The sequence below is a fragment of the Penaeus monodon genome, chromosome 29 (genome assembly GCF_015228065.2).
Source record: "Penaeus monodon isolate SGIC_2016 chromosome 29, NSTDA_Pmon_1, whole genome shotgun sequence".
Taxonomy (NCBI): Eukaryota; Metazoa; Arthropoda; class Malacostraca; order Decapoda; family Penaeidae; genus Penaeus; species Penaeus monodon.
Genome location: NC_051414.1, coordinates 33,520,489 through 33,521,413, shown reverse-complemented (window position 1 = coordinate 33,521,413; position 925 = coordinate 33,520,489). Strand labels below are relative to the sequence as shown.

The window sequence follows — 925 nt, the reverse complement described above, 5'->3', positions numbered from 1 at the left end:
CAAAATGACCAAAGCACAAACCTGAGTACTATTGTGAGATCAACGTCGTGACTCAGCCTGTCAAGTGCTGATGTCCCATCAACTCTAATAGAGTTTATTTTTTCTCGGAGCGCAGGCGATGTCCGCAGACCACTGTGTCTTTCACACAATATATCCATGATATTGGGTTGTCTCAGCCAAGCAACCACCTGAATTCATCATAGATATAAAAATTTAATACATGATTATTAATAGGTAAATTTCTCTAAAAAATGGGGCAATACATGGTTTCATATATCCTTATTCTAACAATATCTTTATCATCATGTTGATAAATCCTCCTAACACTGCTTTCAAATAATTTGAAATATATATTGCCTACTGTTATGTTCTTTCACTCTTCAAATATTTTGCAAAGATTTTCCTTTTGAAATGTATGAAAATACAATACTTCTCCAAGACATGCATTGGGTGATGATGAGTGGCAAACAAGCAAAATACTGATCACTTATAGTCAGCTTTGTGTCACAACAGCTTTACTTGCAAAGCAACATATATTACAAAAATAATTCAAACTATAGTTAACAGTTTACATTACCTGTAAGAAGAATTCATGACTTCATAAAGGATGAATAAATTTGTGAAAAATATAAAATTGTAAACTGAAAGAGCTATTTCATTTCCTAAAGAAAATTGAAACTAATTTCTCATTTCTTAGTACTATAAATACATAATTATTCAGTGTTTTAAAAGAACATCATTATTTTCTTTCCAAATCTATCTATTGCTTTTGTTATCCAATCATCCTGTCTTAAATATTCAATCTAACCCCACAATAAAAGGCAGCCAAAGAATATTGATAAAAAGTTATATAAAAATCATGAGACTAGTCATACTTGTAATAAGAAAACATTATCTATTCTTTTAAACATACAAAAGAAAAAAA

General features: G+C 29.9%; 1 protein-coding gene across 1 annotated transcript in view; it reads right to left on the bottom strand.

Moving 5' to 3' along the window:
• The window catches only part of LOC119592186 (E3 ubiquitin-protein ligase HECW2-like), a gene marked incomplete in the record, with an annotated part of 33,790 nt that overhangs the window by 15,317 nt on the left and 17,548 nt on the right, over positions 1-925 (bottom strand). Inside the window, 1 exon segment of the mRNA XM_037941016.1 lies at positions 22-188. Coding sequence (XP_037796944.1) covers positions 22-188 — 167 coding nt within the window.